This window comes from Pteropus vampyrus, unplaced genomic scaffold (genome assembly GCF_000151845.1).
Source record: "Pteropus vampyrus isolate Shadow unplaced genomic scaffold, Pvam_2.0 Scaffold2, whole genome shotgun sequence".
NCBI lineage: Eukaryota > Metazoa > Chordata > Mammalia > Chiroptera > Pteropodidae > Pteropus > Pteropus vampyrus.
In genome coordinates this window covers 34,311,719-34,331,137 of record NW_011888783.1, presented here as the reverse complement: position 1 = coordinate 34,331,137, position 19,419 = coordinate 34,311,719, and the positions used below count along the sequence as shown (strand labels likewise).

The 19,419-nt window shown below is 37.3% G+C and overlaps 1 protein-coding gene across 2 annotated transcripts in view; it reads right to left on the bottom strand.

The window, feature by feature from the left end:
• Nucleotides 1–10,409: 10,409 nt before the first annotated feature.
• Nucleotides 10,410–19,419, bottom strand: part of RND3 (Rho family GTPase 3) — a 24,271-nt gene continuing 15,261 nt past the window's right edge. For both annotated transcript variants that reach the window (XM_011359484.2, XM_011359476.2), the window contains exons 3-5: nucleotides 17,190–17,299; nucleotides 14,169–14,303; nucleotides 10,410–12,437 (exon numbers count right to left, since the gene is read on the bottom strand). In XM_011359484.2, the coding sequence (XP_011357786.1) occupies nucleotides 12,186–12,437; nucleotides 14,169–14,303; nucleotides 17,190–17,299 (497 nt within the window). In that variant the 3' untranslated portion in view covers nucleotides 10,410–12,185. The remainder of the gene's footprint in view (nucleotides 12,438–14,168; nucleotides 14,304–17,189; nucleotides 17,300–19,419) is intronic.

Sequence of the window (19,419 nt, the reverse complement as noted above, 5' to 3'; positions counted from 1 at the left end):
AATTATCCTAGCCAAGGTACGGCATCACCTTAGAGGCCAGCCATTGGGCTAAGCACATGCCATGCTATGTCTCTTAATCTTTATTCATGCATATATTTATTCATTCAATTATTCATGCATCTGCCTAAATTTATTGAACATCTACTGGGTTTCAGGCCTTGGACTAAGGACCAGGGACACATATAAATAAAAAATCACAGCTATAAATATAAGGTTATAACTATGATAAGTGCTTAGAAAGAGGGGCACACAATGCTATGAGAGTGTCTGATGGGAAAAGTGACACTGTCGGATGGGTAGGTGCCAATCATGCTAAGATCTAAAAGAAGTAGATGAATAAGCTCTAGAGATCTGTATGACATTGTAACTATAGTCAACAACACTATATTGTACACTTGAAAATTTGTTGAGAGGCTAGAAGTTCATGTTAAGTATCCATTCAACGATAAAATAAAAAAATGAATGGATGATAAATGGATTAATGAAGGAATAAATGAATAAAGTTAAGATGTCCATAGTAAACCTATATTGTAGGTATTGTTATATCTACTTCTTAGAAGAGAAAATCGAGTCTTGCGTATATCTAGCAACAAAGAAGTGGGTGAGCCAGAATTTGAACCCATGTCTCTGTGCTTATCTACCACATTGAAGTGCATTTGATGAACTCATGATGCCATGAATCATGAATCTAAAGGCTAGAAGGGATCTTGCTTTGGGAAGGCTTCGTCCGCCCCAGCTCCAGACAGGTGAAAGTGTGTTCTTAGACCTCAACACTTCCCTCGGCGTGCTTTCTGATGCTCAGTGTTTCCCACTGGCAAGTTCTTCTTTGGAGACATTTGTATTCTAATTACATTTTGTTAGCCACTATTATTTCTTTACAAACAAAAATGGAAAATTTCAATTGTACTCTCTCACAGTTGAATAATGATGACAGAACAATAAAGCTGAATTCCACGAGTTGTTTTTGAAACACAAGTCTTACTATTTCATTTTCTTATCATGAAATGACATGGATTATTTGAAGGCAACACTGAAGTTACTATTCATATTTAGAATATTCTTAGTTTTCTGAAGTTTTATAATGAGGTCTATTCTGGATCCTCTCATTTCCTTTTTTGTTTTAGAGGCCTGATTCCAATGTCATTCTTTGCATTGCCTAAGTCCTTCTGAAAATTTAATGAAAGTGGAGGTCCAGGTTCCCTGAGAACTCGTTTCCTTACTGTTGCCCCCCACTCCAAGACTGAATATATTTTCTTAAACATAATTACTTTTTTTGGCATAATTTTTATATATTTACTTAGAGCCATATTAAAAACGTCCTAGGTTATTTTCTTATTTTCTTAAATATAATTATGTTCCGTATCTTAACTTTATGGTTTTCTACCCACTCCTTTCCAACAATATATTTAATTCAGTACATGTTCTTACTGAGTTTCAATTGCTTGGCTTCAGATGAGTATAGCATGGTTTGTTCTCTTCTGTCTCCTGGAGTGGGCTAGAACTAGTAGGGAGAGCGAAGAGAAGTATTAGCTTTACTGTTCATTTGACAAACACGTATTTATTGAAAGCCTACTGTGTGCCAGAAGCCAGGCCAGATGTTTGTTTATAGTGCTGAATAAAACAGATATGGCCCTCTTATACTTTGATACATTCTATGATATGGGAAGTTCCATAGATCCAGATAACAGGAATATCTAACCCAACTTGTAAGGTCGGTGGGAATATATCTGGATCAGTGATATCCGAGCTGAGACTCGAAGGATTAGAATGAATTTTCCAGGTAACCGTGGCCAACCATGGGAAGAAAGAAGAGTTTTTCTGGCAGAAGGAATACTTTATGTTCAAGCCAGAGAGCACAGTGACAGGGGCCCACTTTGTATCTCTTTTCCTAATTTTTATGCAAACTAGAGAATGCAGGAGAACATACATTAATCATTTACTATTTTATTTGGGTGTAAAAAATTTTTATGTCTTACACATGTAGTATTATATAAATAATTGCCTATAAGAATAATTGTCTATAAGCTTTGGGATCAGATTATTAAAGACCCATTTGGAGGTTCCATCTGAAGGAACTAGTGGTCCATAGACTGTGGGAGTCATAGATTTAAGAGAATTTAAAGAATCTTCTTAAGGCTGGAGCAGACCCAGGAGGGGAGGGAAGCAGTGTGTGGGAGGATAAGGTAAGAGATGAGACTTAATCGGTGAGCAAGGGATAGAGGGGCCCAGACCTTATAAACTATGGTAAAACCTGACTATAAAAGTAATTGGAAGCCACGGTTTTAAGCCAGTTTCTGTTGTTTCACCAGGGAGGGTAGCAGGCATTGTATTCTACCCACCCCCTCCTCCCCTATCACTTCCTTTGCTCCCCATTAAACAAAAAAATAACAGCAATAAAAATCAATTGAAATATTTTCTCCCATCTCAGTTTTACTAGAAATAACCCATTGATAATTCTCAGGTGGTTTTTAATTAGAATAAAATCATATTTAAATACCATCAAAAAAATTTTGTCACCATCTAATTGTGGGCAGGAGTTATGGGAGTAACACATACAAAAAATGCAGAGATCTGGGGTCAGCTGTCTAACAGCTTATCATTTTCTATTCTGCCTATGATCTCCCATAAATTGCCATTATTTTTCCACCTTTCCTCAACCTGTTTTGTGTCATTAAGAAACTGGAAATCCAACCCAATTTTTCTCTTGAGTGATGTTGAGAGATGCCAAGGAAATTGGCAACATTCTATCCAGAAGGCAACTTTATGTCCACCTCAGCAGGACATCAGAAAGTGACAAAAGTAACCATGATACGAAGGGGCTGCCTGACAAGTTTTGGTTTTTCTTGGCTGACAGCTTCGTTTCAGGGCCTTGTTTCACCAACCACATTCAGATTTATGCAGCTGGAAGGTTTACTTTAATACATCTAAATGACTCTTTAGGAATAGAAGCAATCTATTCCTTTTTCTCCAGGCACCCATTTTTTTATAATTAAGTCAACATTAAAGGGATTTCTCTTCATCTTCCATCTAAAGCTGTAGAAAAAGATGGCTAACTCCTGCCTAAGGTAGGTTATCCAGATCCTGGGGTGAGCATTATGAAAGTCTCACACAGAAAAAGGGCTTGGTATGAGAATAAAAGACATCACTTATGTTGTCCTTCAATATGAAATTAAGGGTTTATGTTTGAATTGCTGAATTCTGTTCTTTAGGACAACTCAGCTATTACTGCTATTTTGCTTTTGAAGTTAATTAGTCTTACCAAATATATCAGTGTCCTCTTCTCTCCAGAAACACACATTCGCACTGGAATGCTTATGTCTTTAATAAGAAAATGTGTAGCCCCTTTTATTATTGATTATGAAAAGTAATACTCTCTTGTTTCAGTGCATGGGATAAGGAGAACATCTGAGCTTTTCCTCTTTTAATCCCAGGAAAAGTATTTGTTTGCATTTGGAGGAACACATTTTTCTTTCTTTCTTTCTTTTTTTTCCAACAGAATTGGACTAACCATTGTTCTCCATGGAGTTACAGAGGAAAAAAATTTCAAGCATTTGCAGTCTGATGTCATCTTTTTTTGTCCTGTCATCTGTCTAAGAATTTGTCTTTGAGATTTAAGACATGAGCAGAGTACATCGAAACCAATAATAATAACAGAGAGAGGAGAACATGTCCATTTACACTTCTCCATCATGTATCACTTTGAATTGAAATCTTATTTGTATTTGACTTTCTAACACATTAGACTAGCATCCATAAGGACAAGGACAGGGTCTAACTTGTCTCTCTCTATGCCCAGCACAGAACATAGTGTCTGACACACGGGAAATACTCAAAAAGTATCTGTTGACAATGTAAATGACTGGGTTCACCCTCCTCGCCCCCCACCTCAAAAGGCACCATCCAATCATGATTTTCATTGTGTTATTTTTCACTCTCAGAATAGTTCCATTGCATTTGCCAGCAGTGACACATCCTGGTTTGGGAGAAACCATATAATCTAGCTCCATTAAATGGCCAATACACAGTCATTTGCCCTCCTCATACAGTAGCAACTCATTGGTCAAGCTTTGGGAGAACAGCAGCAACACAGGAAATGGAAGGCTTAAGTTTGGACTCTGCCATTAGGCTACTTCCAGCAACCTTAGATGAGTCCCTGAATGTAACTGGGCTTCTGTTTTCTTGTTTGTAGAATAGAAGAGTTGGACACGAATTTCTAACCTGGAGAGCATAGATTCATGGATGAATACCAAGGCAAGCCTGTGAACTTCCTGAGATTGTGTGTAAAATGTTACGTGTATATGGATATATGCATTTATACATATTTTGAGATAAAGGATTTATAACTTTCATCAAGTCTTTAAAGAAAAATAACTTTAAAAAAGGTTAAGGAACTAATGAATAGCTAACTATTGATATAAAATTTCCCCTGTAAAAATCGTATACTTCTAAGAAAACTTCTAAAACTTCTTCAGCCACACTTTTTTCTCCGATTGTCCATTTGCTCCTGGTCATTCACTGTCTCATGATACTTTAAATATCTATATATGCCCAGGTTAAATTTCATCTACATTATTTGAATGTGGAGCTAGATCTTTTACTTCTCTAAATGTCCACAGTAAATATCGAACAAAAATTTTTGTAGATTTATTTTATCTCAGAACACTGATTATCTTTCGTTAAACACCTTATGTTTTGCAGGATAAGCCTCTAAATATCTTCCACCCAAAAGGAGCTCAAAAGATAGTAGAGGGACGGTCCACATAAGAGGCCAACAGGATGAGATGATAGTCCAGGAGCTAAGTGAAGAGAGATTGAAGACTTCTGACACTCACAGGAAAGGCAGGTAGGTCATTCTTAAAAGAAGTGGTTTGGATCTGTGGTAGTGACTCCATGAGCAAAGGCTATAGTCTCATATACTAAAGAGGCCAAATTTAAGAGTTGAGGAAAAGGAGAGTTTCATTTAGCATGCACTTGTGTTAGTTTTCTACTGCTCTCTTCTACTTTGGGAAAAATAAGTTATCTGAACACAAGTACTGCAATACTGCAACAGTCCATCTGATAACCAAGACAGTAGTTAAGTGACTAATGGGTGGAGAGAGTATACAGTGTGAATATGCTGGACAACGAGAAGGTACATGTCCTGGGCGGGACGTGATTTCATCATGCTACTCAGAATGGCATGCAATTTAAACTCATAAATTGTTTATTTCTGAAATTTTCCATTTAATATTTTTGGGCCTCAATTGACCGATACTACAAAAAGCAAACCGTGGACAAGGAGGGGGACTACTGTATCTTATGTTTGTTTACATTTGTTTATTTATGATGTCACAGTTTTATAGGAAGAGTTGTGTTCATGGACATCATGTGCAGAGAAGAAAAAAGCAGAAAGGAAAATTATGTAGCTAAGTATATAAACAAGTGGTGAGAAAAAAGAGAAATATGTGCCTGAAGCTGAAGGGAACCTAAAGTTTGTGAAAAGTTACCAATTGCCTCTGGGTTACATAAAAAATGAAGTCTCCTCTCACCAGCCATTTGTCACATCTCTCACTTCCACATTTATGTGGAAGACATAAATGGAGAGGATTTTTAAATGATAATAATATAAAATATATTGTAATAATACATTAACTGTACATTATAGCTAAATAAAATGAGCACGTTCTACCACAATCTCATGTGCTGATATTTTCCTGGATGTAGAGATGTGTGCAGTTGGGCAGGGGGCAAAGTATGGAGTGCGGGTAAAAATGGGGTAAGTACATATCAGATGGCCATATGTACACAAGTTTCCTATGTAGTCTTATCCTCCCCTTAGAGTAATTCCAGGCCCAATGAACTACTAGACAATCCTAAGAACTCTGTTTAATCCAGAGTGTTACAGGTGGTCCAAGCCAGGCCTTAGTCATTCAAAGTGCACCCTTTCTTTTGGTAGTCCAAGTTGATTGTTAATTAATTAACCTGCTACTAACTGTAGCAAGTTATGGGTATACATTGGTGAAAAAATAAAAATAAAAAATACTCCCTTCCTTGTGGAGTTAAGAGTCAAGGGCATTTCAAGACACACCCTAAAGGTTCTGCTATCTAGGAAGAAGATCTAAAGGTCCATACTCACAAATTGGGAAAAGCTGAGCACAAAGTGAAGAAAGTCCAGACCTGTTGAGGCTTTTTGATGATGATAAAGAGACCATGCAAATCACATTAGCTGATTGCTTTGGCCTTCTTTCCACAGGATATGTTTTAAGATGAACAAGTGATTGAAAATTACTTCATGGCCCAGTCGGACAATAGGTGGATGGAGAGCAGGTGGGAACTAGACAAGCAAGAGGAATGGAACAAATTCCTTTTCTAGAAGTGCATGATGACACTTAAAGAAGAGGAAACCCTTACCATGCAATCCTGACAACAGGTGCATGTAGCACTTCTCTCAGCTCTGTTGACAGATAAATAAATCGTCACCCTGATGATAGTTGGTTGAATGGAAACCACTGTATTATTTGAATTAAGTCAAGTTTTCTCTGTCCAGCCCTGTTGCCTGGGACGGTGTCAGCCCTTTGTGAAAGTATCTGCTGACTACTCTTCAACTTTAAACAGATATTTGCTGGGGACACACCCTTGGGAAACTAAAAGAATTTGAATAAAGTAGCTTCCCCCTCTAACTGACTTCCTCAAAACGAGGAATCTGCAATCAGGAATATGTAGTTAATGTAGCTGATTACCTTTCATCATCATTTATACTATCATTTATATATGTCTTACTCAGAAAATAGACAAATGAATAGTTGTCCAGCAGTCAGAGTGTTTTTTAACTTGAATGCTGGCCTCTCTATTGTCTACGTTAGGTTGAAGAATTCTAGAACTATGGCTGTGAAGCCTTTTTGTTCTAGTACAGTTCAAGAAGCCTTGGGTTATGAAAGGTCATGTGTGTCAACCATCCATGGGTCCTGCTATAGACTGAATTGTGTCCCCTCAAATTCATATATTGAAGCCTAGCACTCAATGTGACTATATTTGAACATAAGGCTTTTAGAAGCTAATTAAGCTAAATGAGATCATAAGTATGGAGTCCTAACCCACCAATACTGGTGGTCTTAAAAGAAGAGCAAGCGATCTTGATCTCTCTCTGTCTCTCTGTCTCTCTGTCTCTTTCCCTGCACATACACACTGAGGAGAAGGCTATGTGAGCACACAGTGACAAAGTGGTTATCTACTATCCAAGAAGCGAGCTGTCATCAAGAGCCTAATGGGGAGGCACCTTGATCTTGGACTTCTAACCTCCAGAACTGTGAGAAATATGTCTATTGTTTCAGTCACCTTGCTTGTGGCATTTTGTTTTGACAGCATAAGCAGACCAAGACAGGTCTTTTTGTTGTCCCCTTAGAATGCCCTCACCACCCAAGAAACAGGGCAAACATAGAAGAAGTTAAAGTAGAGGGGAAAGATGGGGCAGGAGTGTGAGGGGAGTCGGGAAGTTGTTGAAATTGTGGGAAGGACTGGTAAAGGTCCTTGTTGGGATCAGGGTGGAAGTAGTCACACTCTGGCTCAGAAAGAAGATACATGGCTATAATGTTCAGTGTTGATGTACCTGGGATACCACACCATGCCTATGACTCTTCTACGTGAACTTGAGGAAAATACCTGGCTCCTCATCTGTAAAATAAGAAACTTGATGGTACTTAAATACCCAAATATATATTTTGATATGGTTCTGAGTTGTTATAAAAACCATTTAGGACAGTGCCTGGCACATAATTTTACGCAGTTTCTGTGTTAACTATTACTTTGACAGTGGGGTTGATCATATACTGACTCAATTTTTGTTTCTCATTGTAGAATGCCTTTTTTAAGTTTATTTGTTTTAAAATTGAAACCCGCTGTCAGTACCTCAGTGCTTATGGAAGAAAGGCACTAATGGCTTCCTTCAAAAGAAATAAAATCTGAAGGAAAAAAAAAAAATCCCAAAGAGTGAATTGGCTTTGCCAATTCTGCAGATTTTTGTTTATGGTTCATTAGAATCTGTTTTCTGTGTTGAGGAAGGAAGCAGAGACTAAGAGCTTTAGAATTCGCTGTTAGTAAATACTTTTTAAAAGATCTTTTAGACTCCTACTAAACAGGTATTTTCAACATTAGATAAATAACAGGTTTTCCATTTTCACCCAAAGTGCTATATAATACCACCATTTTTTTTGTAATTTCTTGAGTTAATTTTATTCTATAATTGAGTTTTATTTCATTTATTCCAAACTATATTTCATTTTCACTTTTCCAGTATGTTCAAGAATTGAAGATTTTATAGAAAGTACAAATCTATAGCAATGTCAGCAGTATTTTATAACAAATAGATGGAGGAGTCATTTATGTTCAAATGTGAAGGAATATTTTTTCCCTATTAGACTTCTAACTAGACATAAAATCTAAAGCATTATACAAAAACAATGACTGGCCAGTCATTCACATTGCTCTTCCATAATCACCATAAATGAACCACTAGAATGTACTTGAAAATTCCTTTTGTACCATTGTGTTAGAGCATCGTAAACACGTTGTAATATATATGGCTATTGCATTGGTGTACTTGACTACATATCGGAACGCTTACCACTGACCCAGTATCTGTGACTCAGCTAACGTCCGTGGAGATCTCACCCAGATGTGGTGCACTGTAAGGTGTTTGTGAACATCTCCATGAGATTATAAAGTCTCTTGGTCAGATACCTTTAGCCATGATTTTGGGCCATGCCTAGAAAAGTGCCGGCACATAGTAGGTACTTACAAAATATGTGTCATTAGAAGAATAACAAAATAAAACGTGGGAGATTTAGAACACAACACTGTCAAAATAATCTATCAAAAAGAGGATATACAGCTTTAAGATTTTCAGGAGCCTTTGAGGATAAGGTGATTTTTTTTTAATTCTTTCTAATAAAAAAGGAATTCCCTGTGTTATTTCTAAATTTGCACTTTAGGCACATTCCCTATAAGACTAGAATCTTCTAAGCAACTATTCCTGGAAAAAATTAATAGAAGTGAGAGACACAATTAAAGTCTTACTCAAAGTTTGAAAATCACCTTTTAGTATTTATAGAGGCATTTATCATGATCATTAATCAATAGAAAGGAATGTTCACAGAATGCTTACAGTAAATGTTTGCTGAAGCAAAAAAGAGGAGAAAAAGAAAGCCTACATGCCTGAGGCTGAAGACAATTTTTTTTTCCTTTTTGGTTTAACAAATTAAAGCTACTGGAAAGGAACAATTCACCAGAGGGAAAATTACTGTACAACCTATAAAATACTGCCAAAGTCAGCAGAACCTCAGCTTTTTTTCCCCCCTGTGCTAGTCATTGTTGAGAAATAAGTTTCTTGTAAGCCCGATTTAGATATCATGCTTAGAAGTTACTCAACGCCAAGGATTAGGAAAGTACTTTTATTTTCTTTACCACTTGAGTAACAAACATTTTTGGTAATTCTCTGTGTTTTAAAAAATTTTTCTGACGCTATGCCATGATATCAATGCTCTTTAATTCATTCAGTCATGCTAGATCCTCAGATTTTCCCTTTGGTTTGTGCTTCTGATAATTACTTCTATACCTCCGAGATTTCTAAAGCCATTAAAAAAAAAAGGATGCAGTTTTCATATGAAGCGACTTAGCAGTGTAGAAAGAATAGCTGCTTTTAAAGTCCCTCATTGAGTATCTTTGAACATATATGTAAAACTTGTAAGAGTTTTAGCTAAAGACAGAATCAATGTATGTATGCAGACTCAGGCCTTCCTCAGTCCTAAGCTATTTCATACTTCCTTTACATCTCTCAGGTCACTGCAGGAGCCTACATTATGTTGTCCTATGTTATTGAGATACTGCTACTATAAAGGCCATTTTTATTTTGCTTTTTTTCCCTCTCCCCTAATTGTTGCAATCAATAGCTGCCTCTTGGGTCATCTATACACTTGGCTTCTGTGAAAAAGAACATGCATTGAAAGGTGGATGGCTGGGTTAAGAGACTGAGGCTTGAGGCCTCAGAGGGTTAGGAAAATCAACTAGCCTCACCTCAGATTTAAACCTATGACCTGAGACTACATCATACTGTTTCACTACTAAACTGTTCAAGGAATTTCCACATTTTCTAAAAGTTAATTCCAGGCGGTATCATGGCTTTTTTTTTTTTTTTGTCTATGATCAAATCACTTAGTCTAATTATGCTCCATTTTATTCTTGTGATTTGAAATCATAATGAAATCTCTTTGTATATGCAGGTTTATCTTTTCCCAAGCAACTGCTACTAGTGTTAAGAATCAAAAAATTCCAGACTACTGGGTCAAGAAATGTTAGGCCAGATTCTACCATCATCTCTGCTAAAGAACAAAACTAAATGACTAAATCAGGAAGTAGATAATAAAAGGCAGATCACATTTAGACAAAGACATGGTTACTTTTTTATTTGAAGAAAAAAAAAGTATGTTTTAATAAATACTGCGGAAACATTGACCAAACATACAAACTGACTTCAACATTTTAAAAAATGCAACGAAAGTTCTGCTTTATAACAGTTATAACTTATTTTCTTTTTACAATATTTAAATACAGAAAGCACTTGCCAGCTATTTTGTAATACTGCCCAAAGCATAATGCTGCATCAGTCTAAGCATATTATGTTGGTAAAACGTCTGTTATTTCATGAGAAATGGCTGGAATGGTATTTTCTTGCAGAGACAAAACAAAGTGCTTGTAAGACATAGAACTAAGTGTTGTAATTATCTTAATCTCCTCTCCTGCCACAATTTAATGGGAGCACAGCTTCAACACTTCAAAAATGAAGCTTTATCATTGGAAAGAAAGCTCGTTTTCAACAAGCGCCAACAATAAACAGGTCAGATCTGGTTTCTTCTCTGAAAGAAACTCTAAAAGGAACTGGTCGAAAAATATCTGTAAACTATTTTAAATGTTGATTATTTTATGTAACTGCAATCAAGTATTGAACACGGGCCTTGGCAGAATCTGGTTAAGTGAGGTTTAGCAATCACTCTTTAGAAACGGCTAGCATAGTGTCAGAATGGACATTACATAATTTCCCTCTAAAAATTCTCTAAGGCTTGGACAAGAGGATCCCTCTCTTGTCATGTTCATTTAAGTAAAACGAAATGAACTAGCAGATCATCAGATGCTGCCAGCTTTGGAGCTTCACCTCCCAAACAATAGGCCTTTTGCTTTGTACTTTTGGTAACTTAATTCCAGACAGCTTACTCACAAACTGTGCTTTCTGCTACTATTCCTTCATTCCTTATCTCTTCAGGTGAAAATAGTACCTACATTTTTTTCCCCTTGGATCATTCTATGACACCAAACCAAGACACCTTTTATTTGACTTTGCATTTTCATCAACGATGGCAAAAAAATCACAACCCTCTTTTCTAAACAGCGCACAAAAATATTACATTGAGCAATTTACCACTTTTTAATGACAATCACAATGATGAACAGAACCATCAGACTGAATAAAAATCGACACCATTTTTCTATTCAATGTATTCGATCTTTGTAGTGCCCGTCTGCATATCTTGCAAGACTGCAAAAGCCTTTCTTTAGAACCATCTCGCTCAGCTCTCTTCAGGAAGGCAAGATTTCAAAGCCTCACAAACTTTTCCTCTGGATATCCCATGGGTCCTGATATAATTTCCATTTTAATGATGAGCTAGGAGGAAATTAGATCACATCCTCTAGAAAACTAAATGCTAAGGTCACAGTGCCAGTTCCCCAACGAGGACGGTATATTAATATATACTTTTTGTAAAGGAGATTAAAACATTTAAAAATTAAATCAAAGTAGAGATTCATGAATAGATTACAACAAAGAAAACGATAACACAAGCACCATTCAGAGCGGGATTTTTCTTCTTGGAGGTACTCGCATTCCTCCTCATCTACCTCTAGATCATCTGAATCTCTCTTTTTTGGCATATTTTTCAAGTCACACTTCAGAACACTTCAATGTATTCACTTTTCACCACTTGTTCTACATGCCGAACCTAAGGACAGGATTCCAAAAAGATGAGCATCCTTTCAAATGCCTCCTAAGCCTCCAGAATATGTGACTTTGGCTGTGCACTTCATTCAGACTTCACCTTTTTGTTTTGTTGTGGTGTTTTTTACACTAGATTTCCTTGTCCTCATTAAAGATAATGGGAGATTCACATCACGGTGCAACTCTTCGCTTTGTCCTTTCGTAAGTCCGTAGCAACTGCTGAGAGTTCTGGTCTGCTGGGCATATGTGAAATCCGCTTTGTGGCCCTCTGTGATTTGTTCCGCTTAACGTTTTTATTTGTCTTGTTTACACATGCCAAAGTGGCAACATGAAAAATGTCTCTGACGCTATTTTCCGACTGTAATGCTGAGCATTCAATATAAGTGGCAGCTCCAATCTGTTTGGCCATGTTTGCCCCCTGAGAAGTAAAAGAAGGGAATGTAATCAGCAATAAGTCTCTAAGGAAAGTAACAAAGTGTCCTCTAATACCACAAAATAATAACGCATCGCAAAACGTTTCTAATATGTTAACTGAATTTTCCAAGTGTTGCTGCAAAAAATACGAGTTTTAAATTTAAACTACCTTATTTATTATTTCCTAAATATTTGCAGTCAGGATCGAGTTTTAGGATGTTCAATTATTATCACTCACTAGATAATGCTTGACATCCCAGAGGTGCTAAAGGCTGATCTAGTGTCATTGGGTCATTAATAAATGAGGAACCAATCATCAGTTAGTGTGAGGTGATTCAAAGAAGTACATTTTTATGATTCATCTTCAACTATCAACTGTAACCAGAGTACCTAGATACTTAAGTCTTCCAGGTCACATGAAAGTATAGAATTAGCCAGAAAATCTTTCTTAGTATTGGAAAAAGTCAGCTGAATGTAAATGCTGCATTTTCCACGTGGCTCTGGGAGGGGCGATTTGGCCCCTAGCCTGTTCCAGCACCTCACGAGGTGCTCAGTTCTCTTTTCTTGAGTGTATATGGCACTCAAGATGAGTCAATAGGCTACACAAAAAACAGGAGTAAGGGATGGAGTAGAGAATCAATTTTAAAATGTATGTAATCAAGTCTAAGGGCCAAAATAAATTGAGGAAAGGAATAATACTGTTATGACATCTATTACTTTAGTAAGTGCAAAATATATAATTTCTAAACATGGACCATACATCCCAGTGTACACAATAATAAAAATGTGTGCATCAAAACAGTTTATTAAATAACAAAATTCCCATTAATTAAAAATGCAATATAAAAAAGACTGCAGTATTTAAAATAATGAACATTAAAAAAAATTCTAACTTTCAACGTGAACTCTTTTTAGAACCTGGATGTATGTTTTAAGAAAATAAATTTCTGAAACCAATTCTCTTCCTTTCTAGATACTTAGAAGAAACACCTGAAGAAATGATGAATCTCTAAAAGATAGTTTTATGGAGTATTTTGTTTTAGTGGCAATGGCTTTTTTTTGTTTGTTTTTTTGATATTTTATTGTGCTGATGAGTGTAAAATAAGATAAACTCTCTTAAAGAGTGTTACTGATTTTGACCACATTCTCTCTTAAATCCAGTGGGAGTTACAGAACTATATAAGGTAGCATATGCTCCACTGTTTGTATACTCAGTAGTCAAATATCATGTAATTATCCTACTAAATGACAGAGTGTTCATATTTTAAAAGATTTTTTTCCCAAAACTTGTCTTATTATGCATACAACATAAATCAATCCTTATGCAGTAAACTGCTAAAAAACAAACAAACAAACAAACAAACAAACAAACAAAACATTGTAAAGATTTTGAGTGGGCCTAGCATCAAAGTATCATCATAATTTCAGCCAAGATGCCCCAGACCACTCAGGTGCTCACACTGCAGTCTTGACATTAATCCAAGCTATGGGCTTCCCTGAAGGAGCTTCCCACAGGCCCCAAAATACCAGCCACTTTTATCTATGTGTATACAGATGGCCACAATCTGGACTCTTGGTGCTCAGTCTGCATCTTGGCAAAGGGTCTTGCACCTGGGGTTGACCACTGGTTGAGCCTTGAGAAAAGTGGCTACTTTTTATTTTATTTATTATGAGTAATGATTCATTTCTGTCACTCTTTTTAAAATCCACATTGGCATGCAGGTGACATACATACCTGATCATAAGACACTGGTGTCTGTCTGTGATTTGAGAGTTCTACTAATGTACTAACATCTGTCCGAAGGTCAGATTTGCAGCCAACCATGAGCATTTTGGTGTTGGGGCAAAACTCCTGGATCTCACCTTTCCACTATTGGGGGGAAGAGAGAAAAAATTAAGAAAGTGCAGGCATCCACACAATGGAAAACAATTTCTCCACTGGCAGACATCGGAAATGGGACTCATATAGGGCATTTAAGAAAAAGTGTCACTTCAGATGAAGAAGCAAACTTGCATTTATCTTCTCAGTAGACATTAAGTTTTACTACTTTTTAAAGTGGATCCATTAGAGAAGGCTTATGTATATTATCTATTCTCTCTTTCTGTGACTCAGTATCTGTTCTATTGCGAGAGACTAGGGTGTTAGCAGAAGGTAGCTTCAATAATTTCTTAATTATTGGGGTATCTCTGAAAGATGATAAGTGCCTTAAGAATAATTAAATATTCTAAAAATGAGTGTATCCTCAGATATGTTGAGCTGACACTTCCTAGCATGGAAGGCTGGGAATAAGGCAGAGCGAAGACAAGCACAAGTATGCATGCACTGATCCCATCAAGAAAGAGCAGCTTTCATGTGATGAAATCTCCATTGAGTTAATAAACATAATATCCTGCCTTTAAGGAGCTTCCGTTCGAGTGGCCGAATCAACAAAGACCACAACATTGTAAAGTCCTGTCTCTTGGGCTATCTAGAAGGCATCTGGTCCTGTGGCTCATATGACCCTGAGTTAGTTTTAAGTTAAATAAGTTGTTAAATATTTCAATTTTAGTCCAATCTGGCTAGAAAAAATGATTAGTCAAGAAATATCTGACAGGGAATTCCAACTGTGCCCTTAAAGAGTAAACACACAACTTTTTGTGGTTTCACTTCCTCAAGCTTGAGAAGACCATCAGGATGGGAGTTGGGAGTTCAGAGTATTCATAAGAGAGCGATGCCTCTTGAGGAGGACACATTAGAGGGGCTGAGATCATTCGTTCCCGACTCTCTCTTCCCACATGCACGAATATGTACTAAGTGCTTTACCAAATATCGTGGTGGTTACAAAGATGATTAAGACATAACTGTGCCTTCCACAAAGGAATTCATAGAAGAGTGGGGGTGACGAAGTCACATATTTAATACTAGATAAGAGGAACATCCTGCAGGAGCAATTTAAAAGACCACTAGAGAAGACATTTCTAGATCTAGAGGTATACTATGGACAATGAACTCTAGTCCAAAGCACACCAGTGGATTGAAGGTGTAATAAGAGCTTAATTTATCGTCCAACTCTTCCTTCCTTCCTACCTTCTAGAATTATTTAAGAGCATCTACTACCATGTGCTAGATGGCACTGGAGTAAGAACTGGAAGGTAAATTTAAAAAAAAAAAAAAGAAGAAGAAGAAGAAGAAGAATATGATCTATCCTGCTTTAAGCCACTCTGACCTCTTTGATATTCAAGGACTTAAAAAATTCACTTACTCAAGACAAATCATAGCAGGGGTTATCACGAGTCTTACACCTCACACGAATGTAAAACATACTCATTAATATCTTTAAGGCCAAAGTCACTATTCATTTGGTCTTAAAAGACGAAAGTGAAATAAAACAGGAGAGAGGCTTTTCATCATAAATTATGCATAACCTGATGCTACATCAAGTAAAAGCTCCAGTAAATAAGCAATTTCTTTTACTTACAGACAAGCACTGGACATGTCGTTATGCTGTTCTTCAGCTATGTAATGATTTTGGCTTCCCTCTGCATGTCTAGCAATTGTTTACAAAAACTGAAGACAGGAAAAGTGTATTCCTGCCTGAATCTGACAAACTTTAGCATTGTTTGCATTAAATACACATTACTCAAAATCGAAAGGAGTTAAAAAGTAAAAAAGAGCCTTTGATCTTTTAAGAAATTCGTATTTCATTAAATTGTTTGTCATGTTTAGTAGACAAGGACGATTCATCTTCAAACACTAATTTTATAAAGACACAAAAGACAAGCAGTCGAACATGATAGAGAAATAAATATAAACTGATAAAAACAAACGAAATATATAAATAGTGACTTGGATTCAGCCACATCCTGTCTAAGCCTTTGTGCGCAGAGAAGAGGGTGCTCTAGAAAATGGTCTGGTTCTGAAACCCCACAGTGTTCCAGGCCAGGTCTGAGATATCAGCTAGTGGCTAATATGTGCTGATCCATGGAAAAGCATATGCCTCCTGTAACAGGGGGCTAAGTCCTATACTGGTGGAGTCCAAGGAAAGCGCCTCCTTCCCATTGGCTTCCCCAGGACCCAGACACACCTGGAACAGGTTCCCTTCCTCTTGACCTCCCCCTGGTTCTGTCCAGAGCTTCCTCAGTTCCCTTCTCCACCTACACTACCTTACTTGCCTTTGCCTCCAAGAGCTGAGTGTGTGTCATCATCTAGAGCATGTTCACAACTACTGTTTTATTAATATCTGACATCTACCTGATCACAAGTCACCTTGTCTCATGTCTGGAAACACACCCCTATTCCTCCTATATTAGTTCAATTTCTGTTTCTAATAAATAACTTCATGAGCGAAACATAGCTGCTTCATTAAAACAGCTATTATTGCATTCATTTCACTATTTGAGTTGAGGTCAAATGTAAACCTGTAAACGAAGGCGTGATCTATAGGGAAAATGAAGGAAGGAAGGAAAAAAGGAAGACATGCAGTAATCTATATAATTACTTTTAGCTATACCATTTCCACCCAAAGGATAAACATAGATGTTCTTAAAAGGGTATTTTGTTTCTTAAAATGAAATACAATTTTAAGCAGTTTCATCATCAAGACTGGTGATACATATGTGTGGAAACCCTGTTATGTGACAGTGCCCTTTTTAGTGTTCTAACAATAAAATATATAGCCGAGTATTAACTAGAGTGTTGGAGCTCCCCAGTGGACCATGTGTTTCTATTTTATATATGGGTCAGTACTGAACTGTGTCATCGTTCCCCAGCACTTGCCTTTTTTAGGACACTGTCTAGAGTCTCTGGTCTACTGATGTCAAAGCAAATCAGCACGGCATCAGAATCTGGGTAAGAGAGGGGCCGGACGTTGTCATAATAAGGAGAACCTGAAAGAGACGAAGATATACAAGTTTTCAGATGAAAATCCCCTTTGTCGTGCATCAACTCTGCCCTTCTGCGTTAAATCCCATGAATGCCACATGACAAGCCCCACTCCCACCTCCTCTAATTCTTGATAATGAATGCAAACAAACAAGCCAAGCAATAATATATTCATTTCTACCAGAAGAAGAGTGAAGCCTCCCGAGTATCTGACCTGAATTCAAGGGGAGGAGCTAGGACCTTACGTTGAAATCTGCGCATTTCAAAGAGTAGATCCCAAGGCACCTGGATGAAGTGCAGAAGCTTCTAGAGTCAAATGGCCTGGAGTACAAGTCTACCTCCAATACTAAAAGTGGGCAAGGCAGGCTTGTGCTTTAGGACTCTGCACCTGATTCTTCATTCATAAATGAAGGTGAAAACATTATCTACCTGGGAACAAATGAACCCAGGCAGGTCCTGGCATTTAGTAAGGGATCAGTAAGTAGTAACTGTGGTTATGGCTGTATCGCTGCTATTAAAAGCTGAGTGGCAGCATGGACCATAAATGGAGCTACTTCTTAGGAAAGTGACAAAAACTCGAGATCACTCTGATGATCTCGATGTGTGGGGGAAGGAGGAAAAGGGTAGATTCGGCTATTCAAAGAGAACCACAGTAAACCACAACTATGCCACCCTGTCTCAAAGTTCCAAGTTTGGATAAGCCATTGACCTTTGAGCTTATACAGACTCTCTTGCTGTTACAACCACAGCATGTAATAAACGCTATATTGGATCTTGTCACTTTTGTACACAGTTCCATCTCTGAGAGTGACACCAAGGCATGATCCAAGGATCCTGGCCTGAGTTAAATCTAGGGCACACTAAAGATTCAAGTTCCAGTCAACCGATTTAACCACAGAACCCTCTAGTTGCTTAGGAAAGTTCTCCTTCAAGAATCCCAAAACGTGGGCAATTATATGAGGCCAATTATTATCAAATGGTGTGACTATAAAATTAAATACAGCTTGCCAACACTACGTATTTTTTTAAAATCATTTTCAGTATACTGACATTTCACAGGCATAATATGAAAATCATTTTACTAGGGAAAACATATACATATATATGTATCTGCCTCCAGAGTAGAGAAAAAAAATCTAAGCCACCAAAGTCTTTTTGAAACCCAATTTCATTTTGACACCACCTTCCATTTCTAACAGAAAAACATGACATGTTGTCTCTTGATAAATCAAAACCTTGATAGTCAAAGTCAGGAGGAGAGAAAGACTAAAGCAGCTTTCAAAATAATCTTTTACACTTCTATCAAAACAAAAAAAATTTATTTTGTTCTTGAGATATAGAGGTTGGTTAGGGTGCATCAGCCACTGTGGTTAGGGTGCATTGCCCTCTATTCACGGTGTATTCTGGGTCCCAAGCATTCATTAAGGAACCCCAGGATCACTGTGGCCTTTTCACTAGCTGCTTTAGGAATGGAGAGTGACAGCTTTAAGCCAGGTGTGTCTACCTAGCTAGGAAAAAGAGAATGTTGTAGGAATCAGGAAGGAAAGTGTGAATAGGTACAAACAATCTAAGCCAGAGTTTTTCCTGAGCTGCGGCTTCCTACCCACATCTGGATTCAGGACCCTGACAAAGCAGACTGATAACTGAATGACATTTTCCCAAATCTTAAAGAGTTTAGAGTATTTTTTTTTTTTAATCAAGTCATTTTAAATATTAAGGCATGTTAGAATGAGGACATCTCTGAAAATGACAAGCTGTGGCCCCTGCCTTGCAGCCACTTAAAGAAATCTGAGGTTAAGGGAATAATTCACAAATAATTCACTAATCTAAACATCATTGAGAGGCATCAGAAATGAGATGGTATATCACTCTATATGGTGGATATAGTGGTATTTTTCTATTTGTTCCGTGAAATTCTGACTTCCTCAATTGTAACCTCTCCTGTTTCTGTGTCCAAAGTGTAACTTTGACACAACTGCTGTAAACATTAGGGAATCTCTTTCCAAACATGGAGTCATAAAATTCCAGATCACAGTGTGAAAATCCAAACATCGGCCATGTACATGAGGATTTCCTCTGCTCTTCAAAGTTAGGTGGTTAGCTGGCCCCAAATCCATAAATGAGA